The following is a 24,707-nucleotide window of genomic DNA, read 5'->3' on the forward strand; positions in this document are numbered from 1 at the left end:
TCTCCAGTCCATGGGGACCTCCCCTGAATCTAAGAATGCTCTGATAATTATGGCTAAGGGTTTGCTTAGTTCCCTCACTGCCTCCTTCAATATAACTGGTTAGATTCCATCTGCCCCAGGTGCCTTTTTTGTTTAATTTCAACAATTTCCCCTCCACTTTGCTCTCCGTTATTACAAAATCATTTAGTTCCCTGTTACAGTTTAGTAAACTTCTATCCTCCCCGTCTTTACAGAATTCCTCATGTGTGAATGTGGATGCAAAATTAGTGTGTCAGCTATCCGAGCAGGATAATCAACAATCGAACCACCAACATCAAGGTGATCTATCTGATTCATCCCCCTTCCTTCTAGAGTTTACATATGTAAATAAGTGTGTTGTTTTTCTTTGCATCCTATGCCAAGGATTTCTTGTAATTAGAAGGCTAATTAACCTCCTAACCTAATTAACTTGCCTAACCTCCTTTGTGATTTGATTACAAACTAGCTTATATGATGATCCTGCCCACGCGGCTAACAAACTAAATGGGTATTTTGCATCTATATTCACACGAGTTATTCAGGGAGGGAAATCCCAGAGGTGAAAACTCTGCCAATGAGCTAGATGATTTTGTAATAACTGAGAGGAAAGTGGAGGAGAAATGGTTGAAGATAAACATAAGAAAGCCACCTGGGGTGATGGGATCTATCCAGTTAAATGAAAGAAGGCAGCAAAGGAAGTAAACAAACCCTTAGCCATAATTATGAGAGCTACCTTGGACTCAGGGGAGGTACCCATGAACTGGAGATGTGCAAATGTGAGCCCAATTCACAAAGGAGGATCAAAGGGCAACACTAGTAATTATAGACCTGTTAGTTTAACTTCTGTTCCAAGGAAATTAATGGAGGCACTGGTTAAAGAAACACTTCAGGATCATCTAGACAAGACTTCAGTAATAGCTCAGACACAGCATGGGTTTGTTAAGGGGAAGTCTTGTCTGACCAATTTGATTGGATACTATGATGTGGTCACAAAGCAACTGGATGCAGGGAATAACTTTGATATGGTATATTTGGATCTTAGAAAGGCTTTTGATACTGTTGCACATGGAAGACTGCTGACACAAATTGGAGTAGTGCAGTATTGGAGGCAAATTGCTGCTATGGATAAAGGGATGGTTGAGTAGGACAACAGAGAGTGATAATCAATGGACACTGCTCTTCGTAGACTAATGTTATTAGTGGAGTCCCTCAGGGTTCAGTGTTGGGTCCATTGTTGTTTTCTGTATTTATAAATGATATTGATGATGGTATATCAGACTTAATGTCCAAGTTTGCAGACGATATGAAGGTTGGTAGGGTTGTTAAGGACACTACTGACGCTATGCTGCTGCAACAGGATCTGGAAAGGTTCAGCAGATGGGCTGAGAGGTGGCAAATGAAGTTTAACATTGACAAATGTAAAGTACTACATATGGAAAGTAGTAACCCCAGGGTAACGTATCAACTCTGTGGTACTACACTGAAAGTGGTAGAGAATGAAAAGAACCTGGGGGTAATTTTGCAGGCAGATATGAAGTTTTCTGAGCAGTGCAGACGGTCTGCAAGAGGAGTTCCTGGTGTCTTGTCAATGATGTACAGGAATTTTTCTAGCAGGGATAAGGAGGTGATTATCCCCTTGTATAAGGCAATGGTCAGGCCAGACCTTGAGTACTGTATACAGGTCCGGAGGCCTCATTTTAAGAAGGATAACAAGATTAGTGAATGAAACAAAGGGTTGCTCTTACGAAGAAAGAGCTTAAGTTTTGCAGACTACAGTGTTTGGAGACTAGGCACCTGCGAGGTGATCTGATCGAGGTGTATAAAGTCTCGAATGGTTTGAGAATGCTCAATACTAATGGGATTCTTCCTCTTGCTCAGAATAATCACCTGAGAGGGCATAAATTCAAATTGAGGAAAGACAGTTGTAGGATAGATGTGCAGAAGTTTGCCTTTAGCCAGTGGGTAGTTGATTGGTGGAACAAACTTGCATCTTTTGTTGTGGAAGTTGATAGCCTAAATACCTGTTTGGAACAAATGGAGCGATGAAATCGGAGCTTTTTTTATTTTATTTTTTTTTGGCTGATGCTGCATAAGCTTGCTTTCTTGCATTGTGTGCTTCTACTAATGCTATTATTTGCCATAGGCTTTGTGTTCTGCGTAAATGGATGTTCACTGATATCCATTTAGACCTAAATCTTGAACAGTATTTCTTGGTATGAAAACCTAGTAGCTTCCAAGATTAATTCCTTAAATGCTTCCCATTCAGCTTTCACTGTTTTTAACATAATCAGTTCATCCCACTGTATAGAATTTAAAAACTGTCTGAGACCGCTGTAGTCACCTTTACAAAAACTCTTCCGTTTACCCTTGATGGTAGTTACATCTTTAAGTAAATCCTACATCAGTAAACTGTGATCACTGTCACCTAGTGGTTCCTTTATCTGCAAATTCTTAATGCATGAATAATCACTGCTGATAATCAGATCAGGAATCTTACTCCCTCTGGTTGTCCCCTGAACATGTTGCTGTAGAAAACAATCCTCCAATAAATCCACAAATTCTTGCTAGTGTGCAAGTGACCAACCCACAAGTTCCAGTCAATATCTGGAAAGTTAAAATCATCCATTATAAGACATTTTGATTTACTGGCTCACTATTTTTCTGCACAATTGCTCATTATACTCATCAGATTCATTAGCCCTATAACACACACCTATTCTCATTTTCCCTTTCCCAGTGTTTATGTCACACCACACTGACTCAACATTGCATTGTCCACTAATGTCAACTGGATGCACTTTCTTAAATTTAGTGTTTTTTAACTAACATCATAACTCCTCCTCCCTTTCTGTCCTGTCTATCCTTTCTGCGCACTCTGTACTCCCTAAATTCCAATTCTATACTGCTTATATCTGTGTGACAACTTAGTCTCTGATAACTCAACAATATCCGCCTTTGATGTCTTGACCAGCACTTCAAATTCATAAAATTTATTTACTATACTCCTATCATTGGTGTACATGCAAGTACACATACACCTGTTCTTAATCTTAATTACCTTAACATAGCATTTACTTGTTTCATGATGACTCACAACAGTCCTTGAAATCTCTAGCACCATGCTTTTAAGGCTGCTGCTCTTTCCAATAGAAGCAGTGCAAGAATCACTTTCGAGGGTACTGACTCTCTTTACAAATTCCAGCTGTGAATTACCAGCTCCAAAATAGCGACATGTTTGCCGTTTTATTTACTTAATTATTATATTATATAGTACTTTATAAGTAGCTTTAGAGTTCTAGTTACTCTGGTTATTATTATTATTTTTTTTTTTGATTGAGCTAGAGTTTTTGTAGATTACTACTTAATATATAAGTAAAACCATTGTTTCGTTTGAATCTTGCAGCCACTGTTTTCGTACAGAGAGTGATAGGGAATTCAAATTTTTAATTGTGATAAATAGGTAGCTCTAACGAAAGACTAGATAGCATAATACATATCACTGCATTTAGGATCCTATTAGACAGGAGTATTGATAATTAATTAATTTAATATATTCATCTTATTAATTTTCAATATCATGCCCCAGACTAGAACAGCAAAGCAATGGGCATAAAGTGGCATGAGTGCTGTGACTCAGGGGAGAACCGAGGGGGGGGGCAATTCTCCAACACATCACAGTCTAAAAAAATGTGCAACTTGTGAAGTGTTTGCCAAACTCTCTGAAACAGAACAAGATCTAGCCAAGGAAGGTCTTTATGCGTGCTAGGTGCAGGAGTGTTCAGAAATTAAGAACCAACTAATGGGCGTTCTGATGGGCGTCTATGAGAGCTTGAAGTGTAGGGTAGATGCCCAGAAAGAAATTAATATGAGAGGCCCATCAAGCTCTCAGCTGCCCAACTCAATGCCAGAGCTCACTGTTGTGCATCAGGCAACACAGCAGCAATCTCTAAGGCAGAATGCGCTGGTCCCACAGGAGCTAGTTATTGTTGGTGACTATTGTCAGGGAGACAGAATATATTATGCAAAAAGGTTAGGTGGAACTGGACTAGGGTATGTCTGCCAGGGGCAAAAGTTGATGACGTAGAGCAGATATCATCTTTTAAGGACACAAAAGGAGATACTGTTGTACATGTTGGCACTAATGACTTTGAGAGTAAGAGACCTGCAGATTTACTTAACAAGTACCGGTCAATGTTAAAAAAAAAAAAAAAAGTCGCAAGTTAAGGCTGAATTTTAAAGTGTCTGCAATTCTGCCCAGACACGATAGGAGGGATTATATGATGAGAGCCTTGTCAAGATTGCCCTGGAGAGATTGTGCAAGGCTCATGGGGTAGAATTTTTATCAGTGCGGTCTGTGCTTGTTAACAGGAGAGACTGCTTCTACAGGGGTGGGATACACTTAAATAGAAGAGGTGCATGAGTGTTTGCTGATGCTATCGAGGCAGCGTTAGGTGGGTTGGAAACTGCTAGCTTGGGGGGGATTCAGAGACTAAAAGGTTAAAAGTAGCTGCAGGCAGAGGTGAAGGCGATTCTTGCACTACTTTTATTATTATTATTAGCTACATGGTGCAAGTAAACCTGAGGCTTATGTTGCACCAGCCAAAAAAAAAAAAATTCCCGAGTTACCCTGAGAGAGAGATGTCAGCCCCTGGGGTTAAATTAGAATGAGCAGTAGCCTGGAGGGCAAGGTGCTGGGGGTTTCAGGGACTGATGGCAGTCATCATGAAACAAATAGATATATGGGTTATGTTAGGGTAACTAAGAATAAGAATAGCTGCATGTATACTTGCATTTATACCAATGCTAGAAGTATAGTAAATAAATTTGATGAATTTGAAATCAAGACATCAAAGGCGGATATTGTTGGGTAATCAGAGACGTGGTGTCGCACAGATATTAGGAATGCAGAATTGGAATTTGAGGATGGGTTATGCTATTAATTAAGAAAAACAAAATCTAAGGAAGTGCATCCAGTTGACAAGATGGACATTGCAACGTTGAGTCAGTTTAGTGTGACAAACACTGCGAAAGCAAAAATGAGAGTAAAATAGAAGTCTGTTATAGGTCTAATGACTCTAATGAGTACAATGAACATTTGTACAGAGAAATAGAATGGGCAAGTAAATCAGACTGTTTGTTATAATCTGGGATTTTAACTTTCCAGATATTGACTGGAACTTGAGGTTGATTACTCTGACACTAGCAAGATTTTTGTGGATTTATTGGATGATTGTGTTCGGCAGCAGCATGTTTGAGAGGCAACCAGAGAGGGTAATACTCTTGATCTGGTTATCAGTAGTGATTATTCGTGCATTAAGAATTTGCATATAAAGGAACCACTAAGTGACAGTGATTACAGTGTACTAATGTGGGATTTATTTAAAGATATATTATCAGGGGTAAAGAGAATGGTTTTTGCCTCCATAAAGGTGGCTACGGTGGTCTCAGACAGTTTTTAAATTCTGTACAGTGGGACCAACTGATGATGCTACCAACGGCAAATTTTAAGCGGGAAGCATTCAAGAAATTAAACATGGAAGCCACTAGGCTTTTCATACCGATTAAGAAATATTGTTCACGGTTTAGGCCGAAATGGATGTCAGATGAACTAATGAGACTTGTAGCAAAGAATAAAAATGCATGGTATGCATATCAATTGTCAGGCAACACAGAAGCCTATGGCAGATATAAGCTAGTCTGTAATCAAGTCACAAAGGAGATTAGGCAAGTGCAGGCAGATTATGAGAAATCTTTAGCAAAGGATGCTAAGAAAAACAGCAATGACTTCTTTACTTATATAAACTCTAAAAGGAAGGGGATGAATCAGATTGGTCCACTTGATATCGATGGTTTGACTGTTGATTCTGCTCAGAAAGCTGATAATCTAAATGAGTATTTTGCGTCTACATTCACACATGAGGAGTTATTAAGGATTGAAAATGCCAGAAGTTTATCAAACTAACAGGTTGCTTAATGATTTGATAATAACTGAGAGCAAAGTGGAGGAGAAATTGAAGTAAATATAAGAAAGGCACTTGAGGTTGATGGGATCTATCCAGTTATATTAAAGGAGGCAACAAATGCATATTTTTTTTTTTTGGTTAGTTGTTGGCGCATCGGCTTCTGTGGCCATAATACACCTCCCAAGGTTTTTGCATTTTACTCTGACCCAAGCCTGAGGCGGGAATCGAACCCGCGACCTTTGGGTTGCCAGGCAGGCACTTTATCCACCTGGCTAGCCCGGTCGGCAGCAAATGAACTAAGCAAACCCTTAGCCATAATTATGAGAGCATCCTTGGACTCAGGGGAGGTCCCCACGGACTGGAGATGTGCAAACATATGCCCAATTCACAAAGAGGGATCTAAGGGTGACACGAGTAATTACAGATCAGTTAGTTTGACTTTTGTTCGGGTAAAATAATGGAGTCACTGGTTAAAGATGTATTGCAGGATCAACTAGACAAGACTGCAGCAATAATTGAGACACAGCATGGGTTTGTTAAGGGAAAGTCATGTCTGACAAATTTGATTGGATACTATGATGTGGTTACAAAGGAATTAGATGCAAAAAATAATTTTGATATCATATACTTGAATTTCAGGAAAGCTTTTGACTGACACTGTTCTGCTTGGAAGATTACTGTACAGATTAGAGCAGTATGGTATTAAGGGTAAGTTCTACAATGGATAAAAGGATGATTGAGTGGAAGACAGAATGGTAATTAACGGACACTGTTCTTTGTGGACTAATGTTATTAGTGGAGTACCACACCCTCTTTTTCTACCAGTAATTCTTGAACGTCTTCAGTAAACATATTTTTTTTAAATTTTTTTAGGAGCATAGGCAACTAAGGCCATGTTACTCTGTGTATATTGTCTATAAATTGCATGTGTCCCAAGGTCAATTTTCTGTTTTGAAAAACCATGCTACCCTCGCCTGAGCCCGACTAACTTAGTCACGTTGTGAAAAAGACCCATAAAAATTCCTCCTGTCATCGATTGGATTCGAACTCAGGTCTTTTCCACCCGGTGTGGAGAGGAGGGTGATTCTATCAACTGTGCTACCCACAAGGGCTTCAGTAGTCATATCATCAATACCTTCTCCTCCTACTGACGTAGGAAGTTCTACTATCGCACTGATTCCGTTTTCTGCCGATTCGACCATATTTCCTGAACAAACTGACTCTGGCCATACATTTTTCCACACGCATTTAATGTTGACAGTTTTACTTCTTTCAGCAATAAAGCTATGATTCTGATACAGTCCACAATTGAGAAATGTTTCCATACCTCCATTATTTCAATAGATTTGGAATCAATTTTTTTCCAAAACCATTGTAACAATTTTCTGACGAAATGAGTTTTAAAGGTGGATATAATTGCCTTGATCTAATGGCTGAATGAAAGAAGCTGTATTAACCTAGTACAACTGTGGTAGTAGGAACAAAACTTCAATGTTTGGATGACTTAAATCTTTTGGATGGCCTTTCAATAGGCCATCCAAAATATTTTTCAATATTTCTAATAAAACTTAGAAATCTAGATTTTTCCATAAGTTCAATAGCACAGAATGTAACACGAGAATTTCCCAACAAAATAAATACAGAGATTTCTCAATATATTTTTTTTTGACTAGCAAGTCAACAGTGGGGGATTTAAAAAAGAGTGGAAGTGTTGAAAAATTACATCCAACATAACAGCAGAGTTTCCCCCAAAAAAAAACTCAAAAATACCCTGTTATGCAAGATTTACCGAAATTCTCTAACCATGTTAAAGTGAAACCATGTTATATAAGTACCATGTTGTGCGAGGATTGCTGCAATTTATCAATCGCATTAGAACGAAATCATGTTGTAGAAGTACCGTGTTATAAGGGGGGGTTTGCCTGTACAATCTTCTTCTGTAGTTGCACACTTTGTTTCATTGTGCCTGCCACAGATTAAAACACTTTTGGAAGGCTTTTTTTTTTTTTTTTTTTGTATGCTTTTAGGTGGTCTGTCAATGTTTGATTGGATTCCTTGAATCAACTCAAATGGCTTTCTTTTATTTCCCATTTTAATTTTCGAAATAACATTAGTCAAAACTCATATGGTGCCAAATTAACAATTAAGTTGGTTGCAACATGAAGGGAATGTTTTTGTCCATCCAAATTTCATCATTGTCAGTATACACAAACAATAAATAAATATATAAATAAAATAAAATAATAATAATCACTCAAAGCTTTCCTATGATGGTTGGTGCATAGCAACTCATTAAAACTTGCTATATGTAAACTCCCACTCAATCTTTTGTACACCACTATGCCTTCAAGAATTACAAGATCATTCACTAAACTTTTTGATCAAATCTTGTATAAAATTATAAATGTTACAACTTATCTTCCAGGAAAAGGTGAATTGATTTGATATTAATGCTACCATTTTCTACAAAATTCATCACATATGTAAATATGCCACAAATACATTAAAAACATGTCACATATATCATAAAATATAATTTATCTACCACATTTTATAAAACATCCTAAAAGAAATAGAAAAATTAGTTTTAACTCACAATTTAATGATTAAATACTATGGACATGACCCTACCTTACAAACAATGGCTTGCATAATTGCATCAAAACCCCCTTCTGGAGCATCTAAATTGCCAGATACTTTTGCTTCATTTACAAGGCGGGCAAAATTTCCTGTTTTTTGACTTAATGGCATGTGATTTAGGAATCCATAGGGGGCTGCACAATTAGTACACGGCTCTTTTAACCTAAAATATAAATACACTCCTTATATCAAGTTTCACTGGTAATTGCAATCTGTATCACAAACCAAAACTAACAATTCTGAAGATACTGACCACTAAAACACAATACTTTTAGTTTCATAACTAATTAAAATTCATGAAATTTGTCACTTTGTAAGTCTCATAAAATTAAAGCTATTATAGAAGGAACCAGAGTTGTACCCAGGTAATAACCATAGTGTATGCTAGAAACCATGGAAGTATTTCTTTGCATTTCATCCCAATCAACTTCACTATTCATCTAAAACAGATCAGATCACCCTTAGCATTCACTTAAATTTTTTTTTGTTCATTCATATACGGTTATGAAACTGCTGCTGCTGCTGCTGCTGCTGCTGCTGCTGCTATACAACTATCCTGTCTCCTTTTATACTATATGTAATCTATGCCATATGATTCCTGTTCATAAACATGTGTACATAACAGCATTGGCACTACCTTTTTGAACCCCCCATCCAAAATTACTACTGAACAAACTTTATATATTTTACATAAACAAGGTTTGCAATTTTTTGAAGATTTGTCATTGCTCTGTTTGGAATTCTGTCCCATTACCTTCTGAATCTGTTACTTTCCATTTGGGAGCTATGGAAGAAAAGAGAAAAGCTTGTCATTCAATCAACAATTCCCTTGAAAATTAGTGAGAAAATAAGCACATCAGACTGTGCAGAGTGTAATACAAAATCTGTTTTTATTTTATTTATTTATTTTTTTTAGATTCCAATCAATTTCATTAAAACTATCCAAAACAGATTACAGTAGAAATAAAAACAATTATACCACAAGAATGCAGCAATTTTATTGCCTGACCACCAAGATAATCAAATTAAAATCAAGAAAAAAGGAGGCAATCGTCTTCAGCAGTGCAAAATCATGACTCCACCCCCAAAGAGATGTACAACCAAAGGATTAATGCCACTTCCATAATAAACAAACTAAAATAAACTGAAATAAAGATAGGGCACCCACAGGGACCACTTCAGGAAACATCAATGCTTGCATTTCAATAGGATTGTGTTTTAGCCATTGACTGCCATCTGGCCAAATGTAAACAGATCATCTGCTGTAATCATTCCTTAAAACGAGCAGTTAAAGAAATTAAATATGCTTTTTAAGGAATAATTGCAGCAAACTATGTGCAATCCTTTTGATTTACTTAATAAATGTAATTATTAGAGTAGATGGACAAGTAATGTGGGAAGTTGTTTTTTTTTTTTTTTTCATCTTCCAAAGATAACTGTACATAGAATCAACCAAAATAAAAAAAAAAAAACCAGCCAAACTCGTTTATAACAAGCACAGTTATGAGAGTTTGGCTATTGCAAGCAAACAGAGAAGAGTTGATTGGAAATTATGTATTTCATGAACAACATTTCACAGTTAGAGCAATCATGGTAGTTAAGAGCTGCTGCAGACTGTTCAGGACCAAGATATCGATGAGGAATATTACAACTTTCTGAAAGTCATAAAGCCGAAGAAACCTATAGGTAAAAAGAAATCCAAAGAAGAAAAAAAAATCAGTCAAGAAAGACTTGCCATGATGAACTGAAGATGACAAATGAAGAGCAAGAAAAACACAGACAGGGAGAAAATTGAGTATACTGAGTTATGCAAAGCCATTAGAAAGAGACTCAGAGAAGACATAAGAAAATTTAACACAAAAAAAGTAGAACAAGCATTAAGGGAAAACAAAGGATTTAAATCAGCAGTCATGAGCAGTAATACAGAAAGACAAATGATACTGAAACTGAAGAATAGCAATGGTGTACTTATGAATAGCAGAGAAGGCATAATTCAAATAGCAGAAGACTACTATAAAGAGTTATACAAGGAGCGAGGGAATGATAAGGCAGCCGTAGCCTAGTGGTCAGGCGCGTGGGTGCATAAGTACCGGTGCCTTGAGTGACCGGGGTTCAAGCCCGTGACTGCTGAATACGGTGCTGTTTCTTGTATTCTGTCTATCTTGTGAACTCCTCTGACCGTTTGGTCGTCCCGGAGTATAAACAGAAAGAAAAAAAAAAAAAAAAAAATGACAGTAGTGGGGAAGATGGATCGCAAATTAGCAACAAATACAACATACCTGATATCCTTCCTGATGAGGTAGAACATGCATTGAAGAAAATGAAGAATCAGAAAGCCCCTGGGGAAGATGAAGTTACTGTAGAGTTCTTAAAATTGGGAGGAAGAGACATAACACAAAAACTGGCAAGGCTCTTCACAAAGTGCATTAGAAAAGGTGTGATGCCTAAGCAGTGGAATAATGCAATAATAGTTTTGCTGCATAAGAAAGGAGATAAATCAGAAATTGGAAATTATAGACCAATTAGCTTGTTATCCCACATCTATAAGTTGTTCACAAGGGTCATTACTAACAGATTAGAAGGAATACTTGATGAGAATCAACCGAAAGAGCAAGCTGCTTTTACGACAGGATTCTCAACTATGGATCACCTTCATGTAATGTCACAGCTAATGGAAAAGGCAAATGAATATAAAACGCCATTATGCCTGGAATTTGTGGATTATGAAAGGCATTTGACTCAATACAGCATAAGGCAATGTTTCGAGCACTGGAAAGACAAGGCATAGATACCCCATATATTATGATTTTGAAGAAAATATATGAGAATGCTATCTCCTTTATTAGACTAGACAAAGATAGTAATAAACTTAAAATTGAGAAAGGAGTTCGACAAGGAGACACAATATCTCCGAAGTTGTTTACTGCTGCCCTGAAGGAAGCTTTCAGAAGATTAGACTGGTTCCAGAAATGAGTCAATGTGAATGGAGAGTACCTAAACCATTTACGATTTGCAGATGACATTGTGGTCATAAGCCACGATCCCAAAGAATTAGAGGAAAATCTTAATCAGTTATGCACAGTTAGTAAGGATTTTGGACTAAAGAGGAATATGGCTAAAACAAAAGTAATGATGAACAAGTATGCCACAGAAAGGGATATAATGATTGAAGGAGCAGTAATTGAAAAGGTGTTGTCATATACTTATCTGGGACACGCCATTAGCTGTAGTAATGATAAATGGATGGAAGTCAAGAGAAGAATAAATTTTGGATGGATAGCATTCAGAAAATATAGTCACATACTGAGGAGCAATATCAATTTGTCTGAAACGTAAAATAATGAACCAGGGTATACTCCCTACCATGACTTAAGAAAGTACTTGGGCACTCACCAAAAGAATGGAAGAGAAGCTGAGAACTACACAACGAAGAATGGAATGAATTATATTGGGAATCAGACTGTTAGATAAGAAGAGAAACACACATGGATTAGGCAGCAAACTCAAGTAAAGGACATTCTTATCAAAACTAAAGAACTAAAATGGTCTTGGGCAGGACACATAGCTCGAAGACACGATGACAGATGGACTAAGAAAATAACAGAATAGTACACAAGACGAGCTAAGAGAAAACCTGGAAGACAACAATGGAGATGGACAGATGAAATTCATGAGTTTGTGGGTAGTAAATGGATGGCCATTGCACAAAACAGAAGGAACTTGAAAGTTGCTGTAGAGGCCTTCATCCTACAGTGGATTGAAAATGGCTGATGATGATGGTAATTAAGAGCTTCATGGGTATAATGAGCAAATTTTTAAGCCATTAACAATAAGCAGTGCCCAAACTGCCATATGAGGTGCTAAGGTCTATTATTCCTTTGCCAGTTTATGACATTTCCCCTTTATCACTTTCCACATCCCTGCCAACAGTAATTTAGATTTAGGTATAACCCTTTAAACAACTCTCAGAATATTTTTAGTGCAGTATGCTACCACAAAGAGCATAGTCGTTGTTCCTGTGGAAATCCTCAAGCACCCCATGTAATGGGGGGCTCTAATGGTTACCCTGTAGCAGGGGGACAAGATAATTCTGCTACACTACCTTCGTGGTGCCTCCATAGCCAGGTGGGCAGTGCATAGCACACGCTTCTTGATTAGACCGGGGTTCGAGCCAGTGACCACCAAATACAGAGGATGCAGAAAGGTCAGGGAATGTCCACCGCATATCCCCGGAGCAATATGGTCTTAGTTGCTAATGCTCCTAAAAACCAAATAACAATAACAACCTCCGTTGGACTCGTCTTTTGGAGAAAACCGGAGATGATCAATCCCTAGGATGTGATGCTTGTGCTCACTGTGAAGGTGTCTCTTCTTTAGTTTTTTGTGTTATTTCTCTAATCTCTTAATCCTCTTTTGTAATGTATCTCTTCCCTATTGTTATGGATTCTCAGAAGGCCTAGGGAGAGAACTTACCTGGCAAATTAACCAACAAAATTTTTCTGCATTGATATGAAACATTCTGCATAATTTCAAATCACTGTGTGTGAATGAGTCTTTAAAACTTGGGAAGAACACTTGGAATTTAAAAAAAAAAAAAATTTGCTTCTGTAGTTTAGGTTTTGTTGTGCTGCATTAATTTCAGTTCTTGTTTTACCTTCAAATGGCAAGGAAAAAAAACATTCACAACCAGCAAGAAAGTGAATATTTGTGACTTAGAGAATGGAACAAGGAATGCAGTCATTTGCAAAAAGTTAAGCCTGAATTCATCCAACTGTGTAAAAGACATTTAGGGGGGGGGGGACAGGAAAAATGACTAATGCTCTTGAAAAAACATCATTGCAAAAAAGTTGTATAAGTGTGAAAAAGTGATCTGGATAAGGCTCTTTTGAATTGGCTTACATAGAAAAGAAATTTTATTCCTATTAGTGGCCCTCTACAGAAACTACAAGGTGAAAAATAAAATTGGCTGATCAACTTGGATATGCAGATTTTGTTTGCAATAATGAGTAGCTTGACAGATTCAAAAAAGAAATATTGTTTATTGTAAGATAAGTGGCAAATCTGGTGGAGTGAACAAAGAAGCAAGTAATGACTGGACTGAAAATGTGGCAAGAGATAAGAAAAGGCTTCTGTCAAAGTATTATTTTTAATTCTTGTGAAGCTGTTGTGTTTTTTAGATTGCCCATCCCCAAGGCCTGCAAGTTTAAAGGTGCAAAATGCAGAGGCAGAAAATTATCCAAAGAGTGACTATTCTGATTTGTACCAATATGAGTGGAACTGAAAAACTCTTAGTAATAGGTAAATCCAAGAAGTTTTAAAAACATTAAAAATCTTTCAGTAATATACAAGGCTAAGAAAAAAAAGGCTGGATCACTTCACCCATTTTTGAAGAAGTGCATAATTGGGAAAAAAGAGGTAAAAAAAAAAAAAAAATTGCCGATTTTAGACAATTGTCCATTACATCCCATTCTCAATAATCAACATCAAACTTTTATTTTTTATCACCGAACTCAACTTTTGTTCTCCAACCCATGGATCAAGGTGTTATCAGAAGCTTTAAATGCCATTTTAGAAAACTTTCAATATTGAAAACTATCGAATCTATTGAAAGAAAGGAAAAAATTCAAATTTCAGTCCTCTATGCCATCCAATTCACAAGCATAGGATAAGGTCACATCGCAAACCATCAAAAACATTTTTAATAAGGAAGGACTAAAGGCCACAGAAATCAACAAAGACACTGAAAAGAACAATGACAATATTCCATTAACAATCTGGTTGAAGAAACAACTTGTATACAGGATTGGCATGTGTGGATGATTACGAGACTGTGGACAACAACCTGGTGACAACCAAGACGCAGGCAAATGAGGAAATTCCCAAAGCTGTTAGAAAAAAAGAGGATTTTGAAGATGACAGTGAAGAAGAATGTGGTGAGTGTCCATTTGAGCACGGTAGTGTCGAGTGCAGAGGCACAAAATGCTTTAAAAACTTTGTTTGTCAAAGAAAAACATTTTTTCTGAATGCATTCTGCAAATGATCAAGTGCCCTTGCATAATATTTACCATTCCTAGTGTGGTTCAGAGGTATCAAAAAACAATATTAGCATTTCATACTGCACCTGCAACTTTAGAAGTTGTACGTGCAGTATGAATTTTTTTTCTACAAAGGAGATAGAGCATTTCTAAACACTCGACTGCTTCTTTGAGTCTGGGTCAGAGGCTAATCCAAGGCTAATTTGCAAATGGAATCATGATCCAGACTAGAGCAGCAAAGCAGTGTTCACAGAATAGCCAGAGTGCTGTGGCTCGCGGGAGGACCAAAGGGGGCGATTCTCCCAGGCATCACAATCTAAAACAATGCGTGAAATGTCATAACATTTCACATTTCACACATTGTTTTAGACAACAATATCATGACCTGTCCAGAACAGGACATGATCTAGCCAAGGATGTCTTTGTGTGGGCTAGGTGCAGAGATTGAAGAAATTAGGTGCCAACTCAGCGTTCTGATGGGCGTGTACAATAGTTTGAGGTGTAGAGTAAATGCCCTCGAAAAAATTAATGAGGCATCCATCAAGCTCTCAGCTGCCCAACTCAACACCAGAGCTCACTCCTGTGCATCAGGCAACACAGGCTGCAATCTCAAATGTAGAAAGCACTGGTTCCACAGGAACTATTTATTGTAGGTGACTATTGTCAGGGAGACAGGGAATATAGTATGCAAAAAAGATAGGTGGAACAGGACCAGGGTATGTTTGCCAGGGACAAAAGTTGATGATGCTGTAGAGCAGATATCATGTTTTAAGGGCACAAAAGGTGATATTGTTGTGCACATTGGCACTAATGATCTTAAGAGTAAGAGATCCGCAGATTTACTTAACAAGTACAGGCCAATGCTGAAAAAAAGTCCCGAGTTAGGGTTAAATTTAAAAGCGTCTGCAATTCTGCCCAGACACGATAGGAGGGAGTATATGATGAGAGCCTTTGCAATCAATTCGGCCCTGGAGAGACTGTGCAAGGCTCAAGGGTTAGAATTTTTTTCAGAGTGGTCTGTGCTTGCTTATACAGGGGTGGGATATACTTAAACAGAAAGGGTGCAAGAATATTTGCTGATGCTACCGGGGCAGTGTTAGGTGGGTTGGAAAACTGCTAGTTTTGGGGGATTCACAAACTAAAAGATTAACAGTAGCCGCAGGCAGAAGCAAAAGTGATTCTTGCACTGCTTCTATTGTAATGAGCAGAAGCCCAGAGAGCAAGTTTCTGGGGATTTCAAGAGCTGCTGGGAGTCATCATGGAACAAGTAAATACATGGGCTGTGTTAGGGAAACTAAGATTAAGAACAAGTGCATGTATACTTGCATGTGCACTAATGCAAGAAGTATAATAAATAAAATTGATGAATTTGAAGTGCTGATCAAGACATCAAAGGCAGATATTTTTGGGATATCAGAGACATGGTGTCACACAGATATAAGCGGTGCAGAATTGGAATTTGGGGAGTACAATGTGTACAGAAAGGTAGACAGGGTAGGAAGGGAGGAGGGGTTATGTGTTAGATAAGAAAGACATAAAATTTAAGAAGTGCATCCAGTTGACACAGGTGGAGAGTGCAATGTTGAGTACAATGAACAGTTGTGCAGAGAAATAGAATGGGCCAGTAAATCAGATTGTCTTGTAATGGGGGATTTTAACTTTCCAGATATTGATTGGAACTTGTGGTCACTCACACGCTAGCAAGACTTCTGTGGACTTATTGGAGAATTGTTTTCTACAGCAACATGTTCGAGTGGCAACCAGAGGGAGTAATACCCTTGATCAGCAGTGATGATGCATGCATGAGAAATTTTCAGATAAAGGAACCACTAGGTGACAGTGATCACAGTGTACCAATGTGGGATTTACTTAAAGATGTAACTATCATCAAGGGTAAAGGGAAGGATTTTTGTTTTCATAAAGGTGACTTAAAGTGGTAACAGACAGTTTTTAAATTCTATACAGTGGGATCGACTGATGATGTTACCAATGGTGAATTTTAAATGGGAAGCCTTCAGGGACTTAATCTTGGAGGCTACTAGGCTTTTCATTCCAACTCAGAAATACTGTTCATGGTTCAGGCCTAAATGGATGTCAGATGAATTAATGAGACTTGTGGGAGAGAAGAAAAATGCATGAGATGCATATAAATTATTAAGCAACACAGAAGCCTATGACAGATATAAGCTTGTCTGTAATCAAGTCACAAAGGAGGTTAGGCAGGCAAAGGCAGATTACAAAAAATCTTTGGCAAAGAAAAACGGCAAAGAGTTCTTTACTTATGTAAACTAGAAGGAAGGGGATGAATCAGATTGGTCTACTTAACATAGATGGTTTGACTATTGATGATACTGCTCAAGTAGCTGATAAACTGAACAGTATTTTGCATCTACATTCACACATGAGAATTAGTCAAGGAGGGGAATGCCAGAAGTTTATCAAACTCTAACAGGGAGCAAAGTGATTTAGATAACTGAGAGCAAAGTGGAGGAGAAATTGTTGAAGTTAAACGGAAAAAAGGCACCTGGGGCAGATGGAATCTATACAGTTATAATGAAGGAGGCAGCAAGGGAAGTAAGCAAACCCTTTGGCTTAATTCTAAGAGCATCCTTAGAGCCGGGAGAGGTCCCCATGGACTGGATATGTGCAAATGTATCCCCAATTCACAAAGGGGGTTCTCAAAGGGTGACAAATAATTATAGACCTTAGTTTAACTTCTGTTCCGGGGAAAATAATGGAGTCACTGGTTAAAGAGGTGATTAAAGATCACCTAGACATGACAGCAGCAACAGTTCAGACACAGCATGGGTCTGTTAAGGGAAAGTCTTGTCTGACCAATTTGATTGGATACTACAATGTGATCACAAAGGAACTGGATGCTAAACATAATTTTGATATCATATACTAAACCCCCGCTATTCGTGGGAGTTACGTTCCTGAGAAATGTTGCGAATACTGAGTTATGGCTCCCATAGTAATAAAGGGGTTCCGTTCCAAAGTATGAAATATATAAGAAAAACTAGTCTAAAATTTTGTCTACGTATGTATTATATGTACCTTCATAATATGACTATGTACATAGACAGTACATAGTGAAATGCAAGCATATGGCATCGAAATGAAAATAAGAAACAATTTAATATTAAATGTAATATTTATTAGAAATTTCAAACCAGCACATTTGCTAGCAAAAAAACTTATCCCACCAGTGCTATCACCAGTTTCGCTAAAGTGTTGATAAAGGAGTTTTGCCTTTTCACTAATGATGAGGGAACTTAACAGAATTTAATTTTGAGTTCGGTCTTCTATCCACAGATTTTAAGCCTTTTCCATTTTTTTCTAATTTAACATCACGAGTTACAGAGAAAATTTTTGAAGCAATTAGCGCGTTTTCACAGACACTACAGCGGATTTTCAGTTCCGATTTTTTGATTGATCGTACCGTTGACTCATTGATTTTATAATGTTTTGCCACTGAGGAGACACTTTCACCATTAGAAATTTTGTTTAATAACTCAATTTTATTCGCTAATGTCATCACCTTCTTTGATATATTCACATTTCCTTTGTTATTCGTAGCCATATTTTTGTACGGGTAAAAAAGAACTTGTCTGCAATAAAGGCACTTTCTTCCGTTAACATACTTGAAAAAGTCTGTTTTACACTGCAAAACAGTAGATTTATCACTTTTGTAAGCATATCAATTTATAAATTGATAAATTTATTTAATATATAAGCATATAAATTAAAAGCAAACGACGAAACCTTCCATGACAAGCGCATAACACATACTGAACAAGGATTAGCGAGAAACATCCACGCTCGCGATTTTGTCACCCCCCCCCACTGAATGCTGTTTTGACAGGGAAAGATAATTTTAGCCACGCCCATGTTTTTTTATGGCGGAAAATATTCACGGCACTTTAAAATTCATTTTTTTTTTTTAGGTTTCATTTTATATTAAATCAGCAATCGCGAATACGTGAAACCGCGAATAGCGGGGGTTTACTGTACTTGGATTTCAGGAAAGCTTTTGCTACTGTTGCACATGGAAGACTGTGTACAAATTGGAGCGGTATGGCATTAAGGGCAAGTTACTGCAATGGATAAAGGGATGGTTGAGTGGGAGACTGCAGAGAGTGGTAATAAATGGACACTGCTCTACATGGACTAATGTTATTAGCATAGTCCCCCATGGGTCGGTGCTGGGCCCAATGTTGTTTTGTGTATTTATCAATGATATCGATGAATGTCCAAGTTTGCAGATGACACAAAGGTTGGCAGGGTTGTTAATGACACTAAAGACATTATTCTACTGCAACAGGATCTAGAAAAGTTAGGCAGATGGGCTGAGAAGTGGCAACTGAATTTTAACATTGACAAATGCAAAGTACTGCATATGGGTAGCAGTAACCCAACAGAAACATACCAACTCTGTGGTACTACACTTAGAGAGGTGAAGAATGAAAAAGACCTGGGGGTAATTGTGCAGTCATATATGAAGTTCTCTGAGCAGCATATGGTCTGGCAGAGCAGGTGATGGAGTTTTTCAATGATATATAAGAATTTTGCTAGCAGAGACAAAGAGGTGATTATTCCTTTGTATGAGGCAATGGTCAGGCCACACCTTGAGTACTGTATACAGGTCTGGAGGCCTCATTTTAGGAAGGATGTAGAGTTGCTAGAATGAGTACAAAGAAGGGCAACAAGATTGGTGAGAGGAACGAAGGAGCGTGCTTATGAAGAAAGGCTTAAGTTCAGCAAGTTGCAGCATCTGGAGACTAGGCATCTGCAAAGTGATTTGATTGAGTTGTATAAGGCCTTGAATGGTTTGAGCAGGCTCAATGCTGACAGGAAACTTCTGCTTTCTCAGACTCAGAACCTGAGGGGGCATAGATTCAAATTGAGGAAAGACAGTTGTACAACAGATGTGCAGAAGTTTGCCTTTAGCCAACAGGTAGTTTATTGCTGGAACAGACTTCCATCTGTTGTTGTTGAAGTTGACAGCTTAAATAAATTTAAGGCTGAACTAGACAAATATTTTTTGGAGTAGTGACCAGATGGGTGAAATGGGAATGTTTTTTTTTTTTTTTTTTTTTTTTTTTTTGATGCTGTATAAGCTTGCTTTCTTCACCATATGCCTCAACTACTAATGCTAATTGGCTGGTGAATATACATGATACACATATGGATAGGACTGACAAGCTCTGGTGCTGGTGACAGACATTTCCCCTAACAATAACTATGTCTTTGTTTGTCACTCTATCAGCTATCTCAGTAATTAATTTGCAATGGGAAACAAAATATTTAAATCAACTAGATAATTGATATTTGTATCAGCATGTTAGGGAAAGTACTATGAATAAGAATATTCTAGATATGATCATCACCCACAATAGTGTTCTCCCCAGAAAATTTTGTCAACCAGGTGGCATTATGTAATATTAAGAAGTCAGGTGGAGAAATGTAATACTTTGCAATATTATAAAATTTTCTGTTATTTATAATGACTTAAGAGATCCAGAGCAAAAATTGCATAATTTAAGATTATATGCTCCTGTCACAGTTACCTTGAACTAATATTGCTCGAGATTAGTGAGCAGTACCATACAGTACCACGAGAATTTCTTAAATTTTATCCAGGCGGTCGGTAAAAAATTCACTGGGTGGTGTGCCCATTCGATAGGTCCTGGGGAGAACACTGCACAAGCCAAATGACATCACAGGGCTGTCAGTGCAGGAAGTGATCATGGAGTCCTCAGATAGAAGACGAAGAAAGAGGATGCAGGTGCTAAATTTCAGTAAAAGCATGGGGATTAAATTCGGAGAAAGGACACTATGTCAGTTTAAGGCTATACATACCTATATCTTTGAATCAGTTATGCAGGGTCAATTTAACCCCCACACGACTAACAGCATTTTATGCTTCTGTTCCATCCACACAGCTGAACTGCATCTGTTGTTGAAAAAGGTTTCTTTGCATTGTTCACAGAAAGTTCTAGAAATGTCCTTATTATCACAAAATTAATAAAATGAATTTTATTAATTTTGATAATCAAGACATATAAACCTAAATCACATGCAAGTGTTGGCTGACATGTGTCATGAAGAGATATCAATAGTAATTTTGGCTTTACTGATGCATGCTTTCCTCCAACTGGTAATGCTATCTGGTTTCGTGACATTGATGACTCATCTGGAATTGGAACTGTTTACATGCACACTTCACATTCCAGCAGCAAGCACTGTTGTTAGTGATGTGCTCTACTTGAAGCTCAAAGGGCAGGGTTTTTAAATTTGCTTTTGCATTCCGACAGGTCTAAAGTAAGTTTTAATTTTCAAAAATTAATTAAAAATGATATATTTTTAATACAGAACAGATTTGCCAGCTGTGTTCAGAAAAGAATGAAATTATAGGTAGCATAAAAAAAAAAAAAAAAAAAAAAACAGGAACAATTTTGAATTTTTTTTGTGAAAGCAAAAGAATTTCTCATTTTCCTGCGGGACATCAACTGGACAAATAACAGAAGGAGAGTTAATACATTACAATCATGCAATATCGTTAACCTAGATCTGGGTGTACAAAGAATTGTTGCTCCTCTAGGTGCTGGGATTGAAGTGACCCAACATCCATGCATTTTAAAAATTGGCTAGAAATAATTAAAATTATTTCATTTTTCATGCCACCTTTATTTCCAATCTTTTCTGAATACAACTTTAAAAAATATATATGTTTTTATATTAAAAACATTTTAAATTAAGTTTTGAAAATAACTGTTTAGATCTGTTGGTGAGCAAAACACAAATCAAAAACCCACGCACTTCAATGAATGCATGCAATTGGATGCTAGCTTATCAATAACATGAATGCTGCATCATAAAATGTAAAGCACATCAACAGTCTGATGCTTCAATATTATCAGAGAGAGAGAGAGAGAGAGAGAGAGAGAGAGAGAGAGAGAGAGAGAGAGAGAGAGAGAGAGAATTATCAAATGTTAGAAAGTGTGCTTCAATAAAGCCGGTTTGCTGTTAACAATTGTAATGACAGATGTCACTCAATACGTGCAATTAGCATAATTTAAATCCTGCATTTTTCCCCATCTGCATGATAACTGACAAAGATTTCTGGAATTTCAGTGGAGAAATCAAAGAAAATATTTTCAAAAACAGCTAATAGGATTTTCAGCTGTGCGTGTGTGTGGCTGTGAAATATATATATATTTTTTTTTGTTGGGGGAGGGGTGTCTCAATGATCTCATGCCTGTCTCAGGGTTAAAGCAGTAGTCACAGAAGCCATAAATGCATATACACTAGCCAGCCAGTTTAATAGAGAAGAAAAAGATGACATAAAAAAGTTAACTCAATAAAATGTACAGAAGCTAATAATGGCTACAAATTTATCTGTAATAGTGCAACAGAAAAGGCTAAGCTGGCAAAGGCAAATTATGAAAAATCTGCTGCCTATGAGAACAAGGAATGGGGGACAGCAAATTTTTCACACATGTGAATAACAAAAAACGAGAGGTACAAATCAGATTAGACTGTTGTGTAATAGTTGCAAGAAAGTCTTAGATAACCCAGTTGATTTTGCAGATGAATTGAATAAGTACTTTGCATTTACAGACAAAAGAGCCTTCATGACAAGGAGGCTGTGCGAGTTAAGCTGAAAAGCAATATATTACTAATATTAAAATTTCAGAAGATTATTTATTAGAAAAACTTTCAAGACTGAAGGTAAGGCTGCTGGATTTGATGGCATATACCCAGTAATTCTGAGGGGGCAGTAAGAGTGCATTAAATCATTAAGGGTAATTATGAGGGCACCAGTGGACTCAGGAGAGATTCCTTTGGATTGGAGCAGCACCGTGTGTATTGACAATACATAAAAGTAGTTTTAAGAATGAAGTAAATAACTACCAACTGGTCAGCCCAAGTAGGGAAAATCATGGCGGCAATGATGAAGAGTGCAATACACTATCATTTAGATAGAAATGGAATTCTGGAGGAAACAGCATGGTTTTGTAAGAGGAAAATCAGATCTAACCAACCTAATTAGCTATTTTGACAATTACCCATAAGCTGGATGTAGGAAATAATTTTGATGTTTTCTTGGACTGCAGTGAACCATTTGGTTCAGTCTCGCATAACAGGTTACTGTATAAAGTGAAACATGTTGGTATCACACAAAACACCCTTATTATGGATTGCAAAATGGCCGCAGGGCAGGAAGCAGATGGCTGTGATTAATGGTTACTTTTCAGAGTGTGATAATATAATAAGTGGGGTTCACAACGTTGGGTATGACTGTTGTTTCTGATTTTCTTAAATGACAAATGAATAAAGGTATGATGTCAAAATTTGAAGATGTTAAGATCAGAGTAGCAAATCATTGTTTCCAAGCTGAGCTTCTTTGGGACAACCCGGACAGATTTTTTTTTCCAGGGATGATCAGAAAGTTAATGCAGCAAAATGTGAAGTTTTGCATTTTGCTACGTTGACGCTTGAGAATATCAACCCCAAAGTAACTTTACACTTGGTGGGGGTTGAACTAAAAACAGAAGAAGAAGAAAGGGATTTGGGAGTTATATGGTCAGACATGGATAACAGGATAACTCAAGATATACATGGGGAGAAGATATCAGATTTCCATTTTTCTGATTTTAATGAAATTTGGTATGACTTGAGAAATATTTCTAAGCTTGATGAAACTCTGTTCATTGGAAATAAATTTGTTACACCCAAATGGATATGCAGAAGTTATTAGGTACTTCATGCATTTGCGAAAGTTCGCACAACAGTAAAGGTTCCAGGGATGTTCATGTAATTGAAAAATTTTAAAAATAAAAATGGTTTCCAACAAAACAATTCTAATGAAGTCATGTGGTACAATGCACAGGTTCAGAAAGTTATTAGGATTGAAGAAACACCAATCCTGTAAAGCATAAGAAATCGGCAATTTACTAAGTGCTTTTTGAAATCAAAACTGATTCATTCTTACAAGCATTTCATAGAAACTTTCTTCTTTGCTTCTTCACCATATTGCTGCCTTTACCATTGCACTTTCACAATCATTACTCAAAAGAATAAAACACAACATTTTATTCTTTGGCTGGTGAAAATTAAAGGAACAATGCACTGAAGAAGCAGACAGTGTTTCCATGACATGTTTGTATAAGATGGAAATCAGAGTTGTTTGAAAAGCACCAAATAAGTTATATTTGATACATCCACAGGAATCAGCATTTATTTAGTTACCACAAAAATTGTATTCCATGACCAGATCAAAGCTGATGAGCAAAATTTGCTTTGAAATAAATGAGAAGGGAGTTACAATAATATGATTTCAGTCATGCCCGGGAAAAACAGCAGATTTAATTCCTAATTTAAAGAGAGCTTTGATAACCTGAGTCTTCACTGCTCTTTCAATGAAAAGCAACCATTTCTGAGAATTTTTTGAAATCATTTTAAACTTTATTTAAATTTTCTTAAGGACTTTTATACACATATGCACATGACATTTCCTATTCTATCAAGTAGGCTAAACTACTCTAAAAGGTTACTTTAATTAATATTTAAAAGCAACACTTAATTCCATGAAACATGATGCAATAAACTTTTCACTGCTAGAGAGAGGGGAGGAAGAGAGAGGGGGAGGGAGAAAGCCCAAGTGCAGACTGAACACATTACTGACAACAATTAAATTAGAATAAGTTAAAACTCAAACTTACTTTTCAGGAACAGTACTAACATATGGCATCACAACTTTATCAACAAAAGAACCAAAACCGAGCATAAAGTTGGTTGTAATATCACTCATGTTTTGGGCAAAATGATCACCAAGAAGTGCAAGCTTAGCCTTATCATCAGCCATTGAATTGGAAAGATCCATGAGATAATACAAATCAACTGGATAATCTTCAGCTTGTCTAAATTCTACCTTGAGTTGAAAAGGTGAGTCTGCATTTGAGAAAAAAAAAGAACAATTATTAAGTACAGTAAATTTAGTTTCTTGATTAATAAAAAAAAAAAAAAAAACACACTACTGGGTTAC

The 24,707-nt window shown here is 37.1% G+C and overlaps 1 protein-coding gene across 2 annotated transcripts in view; it reads right to left on the reverse strand.

The window, feature by feature from the left end:
- mys (position-specific antigen beta subunit myospheroid) overlaps nt 1–24,707 on the reverse strand; it is a 326,956-nt gene that overhangs the window by 183,969 nt on the left and 118,280 nt on the right. For both annotated transcript variants that reach the window (XM_090384150.1, XM_090384149.1), the window contains exons 6-7: nt 24,385–24,613; nt 8,613–8,784 (exon numbers count right to left, since the gene is read on the reverse strand). In XM_090384150.1, the coding sequence (XP_090240276.1) occupies nt 8,613–8,784; nt 24,385–24,613 (401 nt within the window). The remainder of the gene's footprint in view (nt 1–8,612; nt 8,785–24,384; nt 24,614–24,707) is intronic.

The sequence above is a fragment of the Mastigoproctus giganteus genome, chromosome 10 (assembly GCF_048544385.1).
Source record: "Mastigoproctus giganteus isolate SK-2022 chromosome 10, ASM4854438v1, whole genome shotgun sequence".
In the NCBI taxonomy this organism is placed as follows: Eukaryota; Metazoa; Arthropoda; class Arachnida; order Uropygi; family Thelyphonidae; genus Mastigoproctus; species Mastigoproctus giganteus.